The sequence below is a fragment of the Tasmannia lanceolata genome, unplaced genomic scaffold, assembly GCF_043159265.1.
Source record: "Tasmannia lanceolata isolate RefF3 unplaced genomic scaffold, GAP_Taslan_0.1 ptg000020l, whole genome shotgun sequence".
Classification (NCBI taxonomy): Eukaryota; Viridiplantae; Streptophyta; class Magnoliopsida; order Canellales; family Winteraceae; genus Tasmannia; species Tasmannia lanceolata.
The window spans coordinates 4,206,770-4,221,892 of record NW_027518697.1 but is presented as its reverse complement, the minus strand read 5'-3'; the positions used below and the strand labels follow the sequence as shown (position 1 = coordinate 4,221,892).

Here is a 15,123-nt window from a genome sequence, read left to right as displayed (position 1 = left end):
TTAAGACATTGTAAAATCCAGGATTTTAAAATCCTTGCATCCAAACGATGTGCCCCGAAAATCATCTCCATAGGGTAATCCTAACCAACAAATCTGCAGATGTTTCCCTCTACAGATCGGAGGGTTAGGATCTCATCCTGTGGAGATGATTTGTTGGGGCCCAGCCCAACTTCCTTCCCCCTTTACCAAACCCAGCCCAACTTTCATCCATATTTACACCTAGACGTGGAAACATAAGTCTAAATAAACTAGAGGCTACTTATACAATTTCATCATCCACAAGAGGTACAGTTAAACACCAGATTTATTATTAAGAAAGATATCCTCTAAGCCCATGTAGCAAAATTTCCAACAGAAAAAAAAAAAACATATATCGGAGATTTTTTTTGCAGAAATTATTCATTTCATGTGTGATTTCATTTTATTTTCACTTTTCTAGTAACTGGAGTGAGCAGACCTCATTTTCTACTCAAATGTCATGTTTGACAGCCTTCTTAAACCACGCGAAGAGTTTGAAGAAACCATATTTGACTTCAATTAGACTAAGATAGTCTAACTTAATCAAAGATCTGGTGTGGTCCTACTCTGGGGCAACTGCATGCTTACTATGTCTTCTCTGGGGAGACTGTAAATCGAACCAGTCATTTCAGCGTCACCATTGTTGCAACTTTGTCCAAGTTCTTGTTCCTCCAGTGATAATAAGTGGCTGACTTCTTTATTTTTACGCCACACCAAGTAAACAATTCCTGCCAAATACACCACCATTCCTGAAAATCCGAATATTCCAATGAATGTAACTGGTACAATTCCTAACTTGCTTCGTAGAAGAAATTTGACAAAGCTGGTCACGATATAGTAGTTGTTGATGACCATGATCAGCGAGCCGATGATCCACGTGATCACTGATATCTGATTCACAAGAAAGAGCAAGCCTTAGAAACCAAACTCTATGAGTACTTTTTTGTTCTTGATATCTATATTCCAGTGCAATTTGTTCTTGATAGTCTTTTATTATTTAAAGAGCTGTAAAGGGTTATTACAGTTCCCCTGAAAGCTCTTACAGAACAATTAAAAAGAAAAGGACAAGCTGCATTTGTGCAATTATCAAAACATGGTTGTGCTGATATCATTTCCCTATTTATAATAACGAAACAATTTTAAAAAATATAACTGTATAAAAGTGGCCTGGTTGGTGTTCTAGGGTGCTCGTTTTGACAACCAGTGTTTGTATGACACTGACACCCATAACTGTGTTTAAATTACCCATTGGACACTGATCCAGAACATTGAAGTTGAGATATTTGTGAGCTGGTTGGAGTAAATATTCAAACAATTCGTTAAGTTTCAAATGAGAAAGAAAGTTGTAGATAATCATGGAAAGCAGTTCGATGCCTGTTTGTAAAATTTCAGTTATGCGGGTTTGGAAACCAACCAGCACTGTCCTTGTGTTCCAAAATCAGTTCCAATTTTTTAAAAAAATGTTAGGGAAGAAATAGCAATATAGATCTAATTCAGAAATGCTTACCCAAGTCGAGTTGGCGTGTGACCCCATCTTAGTCTTGCTGTTAGTGAACTTGAGAAGTGGAATCAGAGCAAAAGGGAGTTCAAATGACAAAATCATCTGCCCAAAGAACATAAAGGTTATCTGGATGAGAACTAAATCGATCTCTTTCTCTTTAATAGTTAAGCTATATTTTAAGGAGCCCTAAAATACTGTCACCGCTTTGACTAGAGATTTGAACTTGGTACTGAGAAATAAGTGCACAGAAATCTAGCCGCCATATGTACCATGAGTCATGCAGCCAGAATGATCATTAGAGTAATTCAAAACAAAACTAAAGGAAAATAGAAAAACGAAACATAATATCATTTTGTTACTTAGTATCATGGCTTCATAAGAATTCCTTGGCCAAAGATGCAATTGCAACTTGTGACAATGACAAAATTGCTTACAGTGAGCCCTAAATACAAAAATAAGACAATGCTTCTTGGTGTAGTGACAGTTAATATCAGATTCAATTAAGCAAGACACAAATTGATTTTGCAAATAGTGTTGAGTAGCATTAGGAAACTGATATATGTAAGAACCTAAAAAATTCTGCAATAGGAACCTATTTAAAACAAAACCATGCTTTCAAATCTTACTATTTTAACCATGTCAGAATACTTTTTTTTTTATCTTACACTACAGTTCAAACAAAACCCAAACTTGAGATCATAGAAGACTAGACTCTAAAGAGCATGCATGTCAGCATTGCTCTTTTGAAAGGGTAGGACGCGTTGCTCTTTTGAAAGGGTAGGATACACATGCCTGAAGAAATTTAACATTAGTTAGCCCAAAGAATCATTTATCCATATAAATAAAAAAGGATGATGTGTCAAATGCATACACCCATGTGCATAGTACACCTTCACAGGAGATTATGGGCATGTGAATATCCACAAGAATTGTATCAATACCAGTCCACGAGACATGTATGATACGGGTATGCGTGTCCAATTGAGGTATATCTTTAATAAAGAAGCTCACTAGGGTAGGAAAATACATGTCTGATCTTAAGGGAAGAATTCTCAAATACCTCATTGGCCATCCTCTTTTCTCCATCAACATAAAAAATCTAGCTTACCAATCAAATGCCTCAAACATACTAAGTTTTGAGAACAGTGGAGTTAAAAAACCAGCTGTACTTGAGTTTATTTACAGCATGCATTATATACATTTTTATAATGCTTGCAGTAACAAACTCTAACGACTTAAAGTAAACACCACCAGTTTAGTCAAAAGGAATATGGGAATAGATTTCTCTGAATCCTCTCCAAGAAAATAAGCACATAGTGCATGTAGAAGTGGGTTAATAATTCTCCTCACGATTCCAGGACTCCCAAACAGACAAGTGTTAGTTCACCTTGGTCAATGAATTTCTCTATTCATTAATATGTTCTTATGATGTTTCCAGGTCACTTTCCCATCATCATTAGCTTACCTTCATTATTATTGTTCATCTCAGCGTTTAAAACCGAGTTGACTCAGGCAAGTCAATCACTGACGCAGCGAGCTTTCAATTGGCTAGGGCAAGTCGAAGGAGCTTTAATTTTTATTTGCTTTGATTAGGAGTTCAAAGTTGGTAATAGTCCAAGTAGTTTTTAAAGAGTAGATAGAATTAAACTAAAGTTAGATTTTTTAGTATGAGAAGTTAGTGTAGTGTGATTCAATGTACCAAACAGTCACATTTTATAAGTTCTCTCTCTAGTGATAAAAATTCCATACCCATCTTTATTTTAAGCTTTGCTTTCCCTCTTCGATTTTGGTATAGGTTCTGTTACAAGTATAACAATAGTATATAGAGACAATGTGGGCATTGACACTTTTTTTTTTTTTGAAATGGCAGGCATTGGCACTAGGTATGACGAATATTTGTCTTTCCACATGTGATTTAATAGAAGAACTGGAACTAATCCAGTGACTATTTTCTTTCTAATCCCTTAATCTTTTTATCCAGTTAAGGTTGTGCAAGTAACTGAATCTGCTACTAAACTAGTTCCGAAATCCCAGATAATTTTATCTACAATTTACCATCCAACTAGAAACAAAGAACAGTTCCCAAGTAATGATATGGGGCTAAATACCGATGAAATAATGATCAACTTTCCAGCACCAGCAGAGCCACCAATGATTGCAACAATTAGACTCGGAACTATTGCCAAGCATCTGGTTAAAAAATTTCGTAGCCATGGCTGGAGCCGTAGATCCAGAAATCCCTGCACAGAAAATAAAAAATGTATGTTGGCAAAAAGATATGAAAGGTGCACAGGTAAGATAAGATTATCATGTTAATTGATGTATGCAGGATTTTTTATTTTTTTTGGAGATAATTGATGTGATATCTTCTGAGGAAATATCATTAACATACAAGTAAGTTGAAAAGCCTTGCAGTCAAAATCCGTTATACTTAGAGAGATATAAAGTTGAAAGATTTTCTCAACATGGAAATTAGATTACCCTATTGTAGAGAAATGGATCCACTTTACCTGCATGACATACTGCCCAGCATAGGTTCCGGTAATTGTAGAACTCTGGCCAGAAGCCAACAAAGCAATTGCAAAAAGCTTTGAACTCCAACTGCCCAAAACATTCTACAAAAGGGAAATGTAAGTTTTATAATAATTAGAGCACAAATCTAGAAGGAAATGCTGAACTTAATAAAAGAAAAATAAATTGTGAACGACAAAAGGAAAAATCCTAATACTGCTAGACTTCAAAATCTGGAGTACTTCTGCCTCGAGAAAGTCAAATTCCAAAGCGTCTAACACGACCTTTTTACAGGTGGTTATCAAAATTGGGATAATTAATTGGAAGGACATAAATTACGTTAGTAGTTTTAGCATAAAAGAGAAGAGCTGTTGTTTCTCCTTATCCTAATTCATTCAATAATCTTATGAATGCCAAACTTTGCATTAGCATGCCATGAGTAGGTGCAACAGCTATATCATACAAGCAAATGTCTTGAACCAATTTCTTAGGTTTGTCTCATAAGTAAGAATTATACTGTAAGACCAAATGTCACGAAATTATAGCAAATGCTGTGCCATTATTCTTTATAAATTCTTTTTAGCAAATGTTGCACTATATATTCTTTATAAGTTCTTTCTATCTTCCTCAGAAAACATATAATGCTTCCTGACTAATTTTTGAGGATTCATAGATCAGATGCCTTGGGCTGAGTCTCAAACACGAAAGTAACACTAAATCACATATAAGCGACAAAAGGAATGGGAATAACGATTCTTTCAAAAAGTGAACAGCATAAACTCAAGAAGACAGTATTAACATAGTCCATATTGAAGCGATAAGAGGTAACATACTTTTAACAAAAATGAAGCTTTGTTCAGGTCAAGGTTGTTGCAGCTCATCTGATCTTCCACACCCAAATTCGATGAATTGCAGACAGAGCCAGTTACGGAAATAACAGATAAATTGATGAGAAATGCCACCAATAGGGCAAATGCACTTTCTATAGCATAAAATCTGCATGCCTCCTGAGACCATAATATAACAATTACAGAGAAATTAGAATCTAGAAAAATGGAGCACTGACCACTACATCAAGTATGAACTTCTCATTCTGGTATATGCGAGTATCATTAATTAATACCACTCAAAAATGAATGTGCAGAAGAAACATGTATCTAAATAACATCTTAAAATAAAATCACTGATAAGCCTCAAATATATGATGTCTTCCTGTTAGAACCTTCACTGAGTACTGGAAAAAGGTTCCCACAGCTGGAAGAAGCAACTTAAGTAGGATGCAGCATATTTTAAAATGTAACTAAACACACAACAATTCAATTTATTTTAATTTCAAAAATAATAACAGGAAGATGAAAGGTTTACTTTGATTCGATGGATTGATCGAGGTATTTTCCTAGAAAGCACCAACGCTGAATGAAGGAAGAGATTGTGCCTGCAGCAAGCACACGATTTATGTAAAAGCTTACAAAAACTTTAAGCATATTGAAACAGATAATTATGGAAGGGCATAAGAAGCTTACGGCATAACCATGGCACCAAGAAGTGAGATTGCGAGGCCAGTAGCACCATTTCCTTTGAGTTGGGGGACAAAAAGTCCTTCCAGAACCTCTGATGATCTAGGCTTTGCATAGCCAATCTCAGCAAAGAAGCAAGCCGCTATTGTAAATACCATAAAAGCTATCAAAAACTCCAGTTTTCGCACCTGTAGATAATTGAAAAAAGTATTAGAAATAATACTATTTATGATAAGACGATCCTTTAAATATTCTATCTTGTTCAGGGTAACATAAAAGAAAAAAACATCTTTGTCTGGACCAAATGATTACGAAAAATGGGTCAAGTTTGTATATAGCAACTTAATTGTTGAAATTAATGAGATGCTGTCACTAGAAGATGTGTATAGAGTCTACAAACATAGCCCCATACCCCATATTGCTGCAACGCTAGAAGCACTAAAGTACTTAGCCCTGTCAGAAGAACACCAACCCATAATGGAATACGGAAGAGCATGTTCAGTGCAAATGCTGTTCCAATCACTGGAAAAACAAGCAAATAAAGTACTTAACAACATGCTACAGATGATTAGGTGAAGTGATGAAAATAATCTAGGCACAAGTATAACTGGTGAAAATAATAATATGGTAGAATACAAGAAAGTAGATTGTTAGATTTAGAATTTGAACAAGTCATTTACCAAATGTAACAAATCATTATAGGCATTGCAAGAATCGGTCACTAACCAGGAGATCCAGTCTAAAAAAGTACTACTAGTATAGGCAATTTCATTTCTACGTAGAGAATAGTGGACAGGAACTTGTAGTTATAGAATGCCAAACATACTTTCCCATCTAGCTAAGATATGTTCAACAAAATCAAAATAGTAATTGGTGTCATCTTATTTCCATTAAGTCCTGAGATTACACCATCAATGATACAAAGCCATAAAAAGAAGCAAAAAATGGCTGGTTTTCATGTAGTGTTTATGTAGGGTACGCGTTCCTTACTTCTATGGATGTATGCAAATGCTTCTAGGCTCACATCGTCACATCGGACATGTCAGAGTTGTTTTATTCACTTCCTTTAGTTCTATGCATCCTATACAATAACTTAAATAATATACATGAATTTTATTAGACCAATATTTACTAATTTGTTGGGAATTTTTGGTCGTTTGGGGGACTTCTAAAGTTCAAATATATAAAAATGTTCACAGACTCAATTAATCCAACTTAGCTTAATACATCCAAGATTCCCAATTCACTGTGGATTTATTGAAAAGTATTCTCCATTAGACCCATCTATGGAAATCTTTGAGAAATCGTGCTGATGATATATTAAGTTGGAAATTCAATCAACAAATCCTGAAAAGCTTAGGTAAAAGAGTTCTCTTGCTTCTTACCAACGACTGTTGCAGTTGGGGTTGAGCCTCTAGCTCAATTGATCAAAGGCTTTGTTCTTTTGACCTTGAGGTCCGAGGTTCAACCCCAGCTTACCTACCATAAAAAACTATTGCTTCGGTAGAAATTCAACGTCAACGAGTCAACTAGTGCTTTCAATCGATGCTGAATAGGAATTAGGATAACTGATTTAGAATGCATGAAATTCACGGATTCAACTCGATCAAATGTTTCAGTCAATAGAATGGATTTGAAGAATCATTTAAGGTGGAAAAAGAAACTTTTAAGAAGTGAAGCCCACTTTTACTAAGCATTCACTCAATGTCTAGGTCAGAATCAATAAGACTCATAGATGACCTAATGAAGGTCGGGCTATGTCAAGCCATGGTCATTTCCACTCACATAAGTAGGGTTTGGTGTCAAATTTATGATTTAACTTTGTGTCAAAGTTATTATTGAACTCAATAACAGTAAATCATGAAAGTATTCTTGGCACTAACAGTCCACAATACCTTTCAAGATCAAGTTTTGGGACTTAAGATCGAAACCACATTAAACGATGGTTTATTATAGAAAGATGGTGGGTCTACAGAAAATAAGGTACTCTATATTGGCTGCCATGAAGTAACATAGATAGTATTAGCCTTTAGATGTCGTTAAATCATTCTCCTACTAACCACATGATGATCACATGGATCAAGTGAGCCTGGGATTGTGGAATGTTGATGAGTAAATGTGTTTATGTTTAGATAAAGCAAAGAGAAAGCATATTCATGAGTAGATTTGCTACAGATTTTCACATGGGCGTCTGGAAGAGACTATGGTCATATCCACCCTAACCCTTCTGCATATCATGGTAGAGTTATTCAAAAGCAAAGGTTGATCCCTAAGTTTGTGATCCTATTGAGTGACTATTACCAATGATATTCTTCAGAGTAGACATTTTTGTTTAAGAACACTAACTACTTTATGTGCATTTATGGAATAAGAATTGCAAATGATATTAACAATAGACTTTTTTGTTTAAGAATACTTAAAGAAAAAGGCAAACCCTAACAAAGAAAGCTTCATATATTTTTCCATCAAATCTGTAGGTTCTTAACATGCCTTGAACATAGCACAGGATAATAGCATTTAATTGGTTATGAAGTAAAGTCACCTTCAGGAATATCGCATGCCACTATAGCAATTTCAGCAATCACCCATAAGATGAAGTTTGGCACCCTTGGATATTCGGCTCTACAATGCTCTGCTAAATGTTTTCCTGCAATGCAGAAGAAGGCCCCTTTTGAAAATGCACATTTCAAAGCAAGAGAAAAATCTGGAAACTATAGGATTTAGAAAGTCCCAAGTGGAAGTGTGGAAATACAAACCTGTGACAACACCTAGGTTGGCTGCAAGGGACTGAATTATGAGAGCAGCACATGAAGCAACTAGGATGATCCAGAGTAACTGAATAACAGAAAAAGTTTTATTAGTAGAATTCTACGTGAACCCATATTATTAACACCCAAAGAATGAAATGTAGTGAACTTCCACAAGTGAAGCAAGAAATCTGCAATGAGTAAATGCAGAGAGACACTTACAGCCAGTTTGATGAAAACTTAGAGGTATAGGTATTCACAGTAACAGAACCCAAATTTCAGAAAAAAAAAAAAAAAATTTAAAACAAAGTTATTTACACACCCCATACTTGTATTGTGCTCCTGCTTGTAGATCCGTCTCAACTGCAAATTAACCACAAGCACACAAGTGAAACAAGAATATAAAAATGTGGGAACTGCAGATCTTTGATTGCAGAAAAGAGAGATGGAAAATAGACATCTTACAATTCCCAGGATCAATATATGCAATAGAAACAAGAAATCCAGGACCCATGTACGCAAACAAGTTTTTCCAGCTTCTTTTCTGCAAACCCAAAAAATAATAATAAAAGCAGAAACAAACCCATTCACAGACCAATTTAACATAAAATTTAAACTATATAATACAAAGTTCTCTCAGATGAACACACACAAAGTATTTCTGCAATATATACATGTTAATCAACGAAAGATTTTTGCTATCTCTTTCCATGCTCAAACGTTTTATGGTTCTAATGATTAGCAATCAAAGGAGGGAAAACAAAATCAAAAGAATCTTGTAAAAAAAGAAACAGATTGTGCTCACGTCAGGGACGAGGATTTGGTCAGAACCAGTGCTCTCAATGAGGGGCGCATTGGACGCATTTGAAAGGCCTTGACTTCCATTACCAACAATAAACTGTCCTTGCACAGGTGCCGATCCGTTGACAGACATAATTTCACTTCCCTATATCAGAATAGAATGTTGATCAATAAATACTCCGCTATCTCTGTTCAGAATCTCAAGGAGAACACAAATACCTTGAACAGAAAGCAAAATACCTTAAAGAATGAAATCTAGAGGAAATTCAATAGATTTATGAATTAAAAAGGAAAATAACAAAACCCTAAATTGCTGCAGAATATACAAAATCTCGCAAGAATCAAACAAATATTTCTGTTTGAATTAAATATACTTAAAATCAACTATGATAAGCAAGGAATATTACCTTAAATTAAATAAAGTGCGTTATAGAGAACGATAGGAATCCGGAATGATTGGATACAAAGCAAAACAAAATCCTTTCCTTTGTTATTTTTCATTGAATCTCAAAAACAACACTCAACCTTTATTGAGGATCAAAACTGAAAGTTAAAGCGATCGGACAGCAGATTAAGCTCCAAAAAGATGGAAAAAAACAGCACAAAAGCGAAGAACAGATCGCATTCGAGAAAAGTAGGAATCTAGAATGAGTGAAATCAAAGCAAACAAAAAATCACCTTTCAAAAAAGCTAGAAATTCAACTCCAACAACAGGGAGTCATTTGCAGGCGTTGCAGATCGGATTTCTAACTATATTTTCTTGCTACAAAGAGCAAAGAAAAAAGTTGAGGGTTAGGGTTTTATTTTTCTTGTTTTCGTAGCCGGTTTTTTTGCTAACTATCAAAGCCTCCAGATGAGAATCCCACTCTTTCCTCTCTTATCTTTGCATGGAAAATAAGCGAAGTGATATATATATATAGGGCAGTGATATCCCCCCCCCCCCCCCCCCCTATATATATATATATATATATATATACAGGGCAGTGATATCTTCCCCCCCCCCCCCCCCGACGTTTTCCGTTAAGTTTAAAAGCTAAAGGAAAACGTTAGAAATGGTGAATTTATCCTCGACCATTGAACCACTGTCACGAAAAACGTTAAGGGGGGGATTTTAGCCATTTACGGGGGGGGGGGGGGGGGGGGGCAATATTACTGCCCTATTTATATGTATAACGGTTCCTTTTGCAACGACAACTCTAACGCGGAAACGGAACGCAGTGGGACCCACGATATGGATACTGTACAAATATTTTATGCTATCTTAGAGCTTAGAATCCGACTTTTGTCATTTTCTTGAGAAGTGCTAACGTTGCTTTTCTTACATGCAAGCCAGAACTAATATCTGGATTGGACCCAACAACTTTGTTCCTTCTACTTTGCTAGTGACCGTGGTGAAGAATGAGTCGTCGGGTGCAACTCGGGTAGGGTCAGGGTTGACTTCACGGGTTCGAGTTGAGTTTTTCCAACCCGGGTTGAGTTCGGCTCGGGTTCAGTTTGAGGGTTGGGCAACCCTACCTGAGTGAAACCCGACTTTATATATATATATAGAGAGAGAGAGAGGAAAGTGTTTCTAGTCCGGCCGACTAGAGATCATTCTCTAGTCCGCCACCCAAAAACACATGGGTCCCACATATTTGGGTGATGCAAAGCATTCATTTGATGGGCCCTGACATAGAGATGGTGTCCACAAGAAATTAGCTTCATAGGATCATCCCAACCCTATGATTTGTGGAGCTTAAAATGGACGGCTATAAACCGCCACAAATATGTCCATTTTTTAACTCCACAAATCGAAGGGTTAAGAAGATCCTACGAAGCTGAATTTTTGTGGACATCCAATCTATGATGAGGCCTATCAAATGAATGCTTTAGATCACCCAAATATGTGGGACCCATGTGTTTTTGGGTGGTGGACTAGAGAATGATCTCTAGTCGGCCGGACTAGAAACACTTTTCTCATATATATACTTTAACCTTAAAAACTACGATTGGGTCGGGTTGGCCTCAACCCGACCCCACCTGACCTGAGTTGCACCCCTGGCGTCGTTGCATCTTGCTTTGCTTCGAAGGTTCTAATTTAGGAGTTACCTGTGCTTTTTAATACAAAATCAGCCGTTCATTTTTTTGGGTGAATGGTTGAGATTAATGACTAGGGTGCTACTTGGGTCGGGGATCAACCCGACCCGAGGAACCCATTTTTCCAACCTGAACCCAACCCAAACCGAGTTTTTAAGTTTAAAAGAATAAAAAATCATAAAAAATGTCGGGTTTCTCTCAGGTTGAGTTGCCAAACCCTCAACCCGAACCCAAACCCAAACTCAACCCACGTGGGGAAATGTCTACCCAAACCCGATCCGAACTCACCTTGAGCCGACCCGACCTTTTTTCAGGTTGAACCCGTCGGGTTCAGGTAACATAGGGATGAGAAGAATATAAAACTTTCGATTGGCTGTCAGCCACTCTTTTATTTGTCCCCTCATTTGGATATTGGATTTCACTTCTTTCTCCACTTTGGATGCAATTTAAATCCTAGAATAGGTAGAGTTGGTGGAGAAGACGGTCAAAAAATGAATTGGCAGACGTCTGCCACACTTTGTTCATTTTTCAAGCCGCCTTTCGAGAGTGGATTTCGCCTACTTCTCCACTGAAAAAATCAGCCATTCGCTTTTCTTATATTAAAACTTCATATTTTAGTTAGACGGATCTAAGTGGCACTCACAGGAAAGTGAGTGGGCTGATTTCATGCCACTTGGTTGCAGGAGAGGCGGTTTGATTTCACTAGTGGGACACCCATGCGATGCACGGGGGCAAGAAAAAAAAGGTATGATACAAGCAGAAGAATGAACTTAAGAAATTTTCCAAAAGACTTCAAAAAATATATATACAACAATGTGAATTTTTGTTCTGACATGCCCAGTGATTCAATTATCTCACAAGACAAACATATTATCAATAGAATAATCATGACCATCCCATAAATAAGTTTCAATGCAAATTGTAGCTTTTACATTGTTTAGATGGTTTGGAAGTTGGAACATTCATTTTTGCACCTTTAGTTGTCGACTATGTGGAAGAACATCTCTAGCAACTTCTGTGTGTTTGCAAAGAGCTGATAGGAGAAGAAGATGATTTACTGTCCTCATCCTTGAAGTCAAGTAGGCGCAAATTTGGGAAGTTGAAGGGACGTAAGTTTTAGGGGAGTGATAAATCGACTCCCCAAGTTTTAGGGCTGATTTAAAGTAGAGGCACGTTTTTAGTAGTCACGTTATTTTAGGTGACTGTGATGCATTGATGGATAGATATGAAAGAGATTTTTGGTGATTGTGAAGTGTTTATAGATAGATAAGTGAGAGATTTTAGCATCTGTTTTCTTTTTAATAGAAATCGAGAAGGATTTTGCGTCTATTTTTTTTTTTGGGAAAATTACATTTACACCCCATGTGATTTCAATTTGTGTAAGGTAGACCCCCTCAGTTGATGGTTTGTCCACAGATTGAAGGGCTAGGATGATCCGATGGAGCTGATTGTTTAGGCACACCCTATCTATGTCAGGGCCCATCAAATGAACGCTTCGGATCATCCAAACAATGTGGGCCCACTATGTTTTTGGTAGTGTTTGGATTAGGGTATGGGTCTCACATTGTTTGGATGATCCAAAGCGTTCATTTGATGGGCCCTGACATAGATAGGGTGTGCCCAAAAAATCAGCTTCATCGGATCATCCTAACCCTTCAATCTGTGGACGAACTATCAACTGAGGGGGTCTACCTTACACAAATTGAAACCACATGGGGTGTAGTTGTCACGTTTTAAACTATAGGGGTAGAAGTGGATGTGTCAGAAACTAGAGAAGGTGTAAATGTAATTTTCCCTTCTTCTTTTTTCCTAATCGTGAATTCCCCTGGGGTCGCGACACATGACGCAACAGGTTCGTCGCCAACTCTGCCGTAGGATCGTGCGAGCGGTTCATATTTTTTTTTTGTAATAAAAATATATGTGATGATTTTTTTTTTCTCAGAAAAAAAAATCCACGATTTGGAGAGATGAAGTGACTATGGTTAAATAAGAGAGATATGTTGTCATAAATTGAAGGCCCTCTTAGGCCATGTTTGACAACCATGACTTTTTTGTTCATGAGGGCACGAATGAGCAGTGGGTGAGAAGGGGCTAAAAAATAAATAAACAAAAAACTCAACTCAAAATATTGGAATAGGAACCACGGTGAATTTTACAATAAATATGCATTATACGGGGTATATGTATGGAGGTGTGCATATTTTTTTTAAAAAATACAGTGGGGCCCACCTATTCAAAGATCTAAACCATCCAATTGGTAGTGGGGCCCACCTATTCAAAGATCTAAACCATCCAATTGGTAGTGGGGCCCACCCAACTGTAGACACCCCATTTTGTTTTGTTTTAATCAACAAATAAATTAGTGTGTTAAATCCATGTGAGAACCCCCTCTATCATTGATTTATATGTTTTAGGTCATTAATATCTTGATCTGACTTTACGGATCATCAATCGGGACAAAATAAGCTAGGGTCACTTCATAGCCCGTACCCTGATTCCATTCCGAGACCCGATTTCCGTAAATCGTTAGATCAATGGCAGATCTTGACCTGGGTCTAACCATCCAAAACCACCTAACCTCTCCTCTCATCCTAACCATCCAAACCTCACCTAACCTCACCTAACCTCTCCTCTCATCCTAACCATCCAAACCTCACCTAACCTCACCTAACCTCACCTAACCTTACCTAACCCCACCTAACCTTACCTAACCTCATCCTCTCATCCTAACCATCCAAAACCACCTAACCTCACCTAACCTCCTATCCCATTCTCCTATAAATACCCTCTCATCCCACCATCCAAGAGAAGAAGAAAAAGAACCCCTCTCTTAGAAAATTGATCCCTCTCCCTCATCTCTTCAAGGGTTCGGCCATCCTTGCCGGATCGGGTGATTTTATACGTTGGGTGATATATATCAAAAGCAGTCATTATCAAGCAAGGAATCATCTTCAAGGAATTAACATCAAAGAAAAATCAAACACAAAGTGGGTTTCCAAAGAGGTAGGCATTTATTTCAATTCTATGTAGGGTCTGTTTTCATGCATATCTTTTACTTTAAAAGAAAAACCATGTTAGGAAGCATGTAGGGTCTGTTTTCCCCCTGGTTAGCCTCTGGTTAGACCCTGGTTGCACCCAGGTTCGCTGCTGGTTGCACCCAGGTTCGATGCTGGTTGCACCCTGGTTCCCTACTGATTCGCACCCTGGTTCCCTGCTGGTTGCACCCTGGTTCCCTACTGGTTCGCACCCTGGTTCCCTACTGGTTCGCACCCTGCTTCCCTGCTGGTTGCACCCTGGTTCCCTACTGGTTCGCACGCTGGTTCGATATTGGTTCGCACCCTGGTTCGATATTGGTTCGCACCCTGGTTCCCTGCTGGTTCGCACTCTGGTTAGACCCTGGTTGCACCCAGGTTCGCTGCTGGTTGCACCCAGGTTCCCTGCTGGTTGCACCCTGGTTTCCCTGCTGGTTCGCACCCTGGTTCCCTGCTGGTTCGCACCCTGGTGCACCCTGGTCCGCACCCTGGTTTGTACCCTGCTTCCTCCTAGTTAGACCATGGCTAGTCTCGGGTTTGCTTCTAACTTAGACCCGACTCACTTGACCCTAACCATTAACCCAATCCAACCAAGTCATATCCCAACACAATCCGAGTCGCATGTCTGAATCCATTTGGCCGAATCTCATAAGCCCGCCCACTTTGAATTCCGAAAATTCAAACCCTTGATGATTCCAATATGCTCAATTCTTTGATGCAAATTCCCAATTCCAAAATCCCATTGCTATATCAATGTTTTTGAATCTCAAGTCCAATGCTCAAATACAAACCCGATTCCTGATCCAAATACCAAACCTGTTTTCCAAAATCCAAGCAACCTCCCCAGCGGAACTACGTGTGGCTTGATCCCCATCGCGGGGTACGTAGGCAATTTGGCACTCCCAAGTTCAGTCGCACCT

At 38.0% G+C, this 15,123-nt stretch overlaps 1 protein-coding gene across 1 annotated transcript; it reads right to left on the bottom strand.

Annotated features, from left to right (window-relative positions):
• Positions 1-286: 286 nt before the first annotated feature.
• On the bottom strand, positions 287-10,002 carry LOC143854638 (metal transporter Nramp1-like). Its single transcript, XM_077364689.1, has 14 exons — positions 9,774-10,002; positions 9,100-9,240; positions 8,760-8,838; positions 8,617-8,657; positions 8,304-8,382; positions 8,090-8,194; positions 5,960-6,069; positions 5,554-5,735; positions 5,396-5,465; positions 4,864-5,037; positions 4,030-4,134; positions 3,628-3,759; positions 1,526-1,621; positions 287-909 (listed from the first exon to the last, which is right to left on the bottom strand). Exons 2-14 carry the CDS (start codon positions 9,226-9,228, stop codon positions 562-564), a joined length of 1,650 nt encoding a protein of 549 aa, XP_077220804.1. The 5' UTR covers positions 9,229-9,240; positions 9,774-10,002; the 3' UTR covers positions 287-561.
• Positions 10,003-15,123: the final 5,121 nt, after the last annotated feature.